We start from the raw sequence: 2,075 nt of genomic DNA on the forward strand, positions 1-2,075 counted from the left end.
TCAATGCATAAGAGCCCTGACAATTGCATAGAACTCTTTGTCATAAATGGAGTAACTCAACTTGGCTCCACTTAGCTTCTCACTAAAGTAGGCCACATGCTTCCTTTCCTGAATCAATATAGCTCCTAAGCCAAAACCACTGGCATCACATTCTACTTCAAACAAACAGTTGAAATCAGGTAACCTGAGAACAGGTGCCTCACACAGCATTCTTTTGATCAAGTTGAATGCTTGTTGAGCATTCTCAGTCCATTTGTACTCTCCTTTCTTCATACACTCTGTGATTGGGGCAGCAACAACACTGAAGTTTTTGATAAATCTTCTGTAAAAGGAAGCAAGACCATGGAAAGCTCTTACTTCAGTGAAGCTCTTAGGGATTGGCCAAGATTTAATGGCATCAATCTTATCCTGATCCACAGAAATCTCCCTCCCAGAGATGATGTACCCTAGGAATTTGATCTCAGAAGCCAAGAAGGTACATTTTTCCAACTTTCCAAATAGTTTGCTGCCTCTCAGGATTTGGAATACTTGCTCAAGGTGGTTCAAGTGCTCTCTTGTGGTTTTGCTGTAAATTAGGATATCATCAAAGTACACCACTGCAAACCTCCCTAAACAAGGCCTCAACACTTCTGTTATTAATCTCATAAAAGTGTTGGGGGCATTTGACAATCTAAATGGCATAACCAACCACTCATAGAGCCCTTGCTTAGTTTTGAAGGCAGTATTTCACTCATCTCCTTCTCTGATTCTCACTTGGTGATAACCCTGCCTAAGATCAATTTTAGAAAACATCATGGCACCACTTAACTCATCCAGCATGTCATCCAACCTAGGTATAGGGAACCTATACTTGACTGTGATGTTGTTGATGGCTCTGCTATCAATACACATCCTCCAAGTGTCATCCTTCTTAGGTACCAACAGTGCTGGAATAGCACAGGGACTCAAGGATTCCCTCACAAATCCCTTGTTCATCAGCTCATTAATTTGCTTTTGCAATTCTCTTATAGCATTAGGATCACACCTATATACAGGTCTGTTAGAGAGTACAGATCCTGGCACAAGATCAATCTGGTCCTCAATACCTCACAGTGGAGGCAGTCCACTAGGTAGTTCAACAGAGAAGACATCCTAGTATTGTTCCAGTAATGGCCTAACCTCTACTGGCAGTTGATGCTCCACATCCTCAAGAATCTCTTTGGACAATAAGATTAGAACAAGTTGTTCTTGTTGCATTTCTTTGACCATTTCTGCTTTAGATAAAAATAGAACCCTATTAAGTCCATCAGTCACACTTGGACTCTCATAGTTCTTCTGATTAGGTGGTAGAGGGGTCAATGTGATCTTTTTGCTGCCTTGTTTGAAAGAATAGGTATTGCTCCTCCCTTGGTGGATATAATTCTTGTCAAATTCCCATGGTCTACCCAATATTAGGTGACAGGCATCCATAGGTACCACATCACACAAGATCTCATCTTTATAAACATTGCCAATTGAAAATAGAACCAGCCATTGTTTATCCACCTTGACCTCTGCTCCTTTGTTTAGCCATCTGAGCTTGTAAGGATTGGGGTGCTCCTGGGTACTGAGGTTAAGCTTGTTAACCATGGTGACATATGCTATATTGGTGAAGCTCCCACCATCAATGATCAAGTTACATACCCTTCCCTGAATAGTACACCTACTCCTGAAAATGAGGGATCTTTGGTCCTCTTCCAAAGGTGCCTGTTGAGAGTGCATTACCCTCCATAGAACCAGACTATGGCCTGTATCAGGGTGAGCCATGACCATTTCCTGGTTGGGTTCCTCCTCAAATGTTCTCTCCTCATCCGTTGGCTCCTCCTCATACTCAACTGAACCCTCTCTATCCCACTCCTCTACTTCCATTGCTGTCAATGTTCTCTTGGAAGGATAGTCCTTCCTGAAGTGGCCATACCCCTGGCATTGGAAGCATTTAATCTTTTCTTTGGTCAGAGGTGGGTTGGACTTAAGGAACATAGATGCCTTCCCCTTGTCTCCTCCTGTTTAGGACACTGGTTTAGGTGTTTCAACAATTTTAACACTAGTGTAGGGTC

General features: G+C 42.4%; 1 protein-coding gene across 1 annotated transcript; it reads right to left on the reverse strand.

Annotated features, from left to right (window-relative positions):
• Window positions 1-645, reverse strand: LOC141632892 (putative mitochondrial protein AtMg00860). Its single transcript, XM_074445397.1, has one exon. It carries the CDS (start codon window positions 643-645, stop codon window positions 1-3), a length of 645 nt encoding a protein of 214 aa, XP_074301498.1.
• Between the last annotated feature and the right edge of the window lie 1,430 nt (window positions 646-2,075).

This window comes from Silene latifolia, chromosome Y (genome assembly GCF_048544455.1).
Source record: "Silene latifolia isolate original U9 population chromosome Y, ASM4854445v1, whole genome shotgun sequence".
In the NCBI taxonomy this organism is placed as follows: domain Eukaryota; kingdom Viridiplantae; phylum Streptophyta; class Magnoliopsida; order Caryophyllales; family Caryophyllaceae; genus Silene; species Silene latifolia.

What these genes read in the sequence shown, in the direction of transcription:
- LOC141632892 (XM_074445397.1), bottom strand. Translation starts at nt 645, where the DNA reads ATGAGATTAATAACAGAAGTGTTGAGGCCTTGTTTAGGGAGGTTTGCA.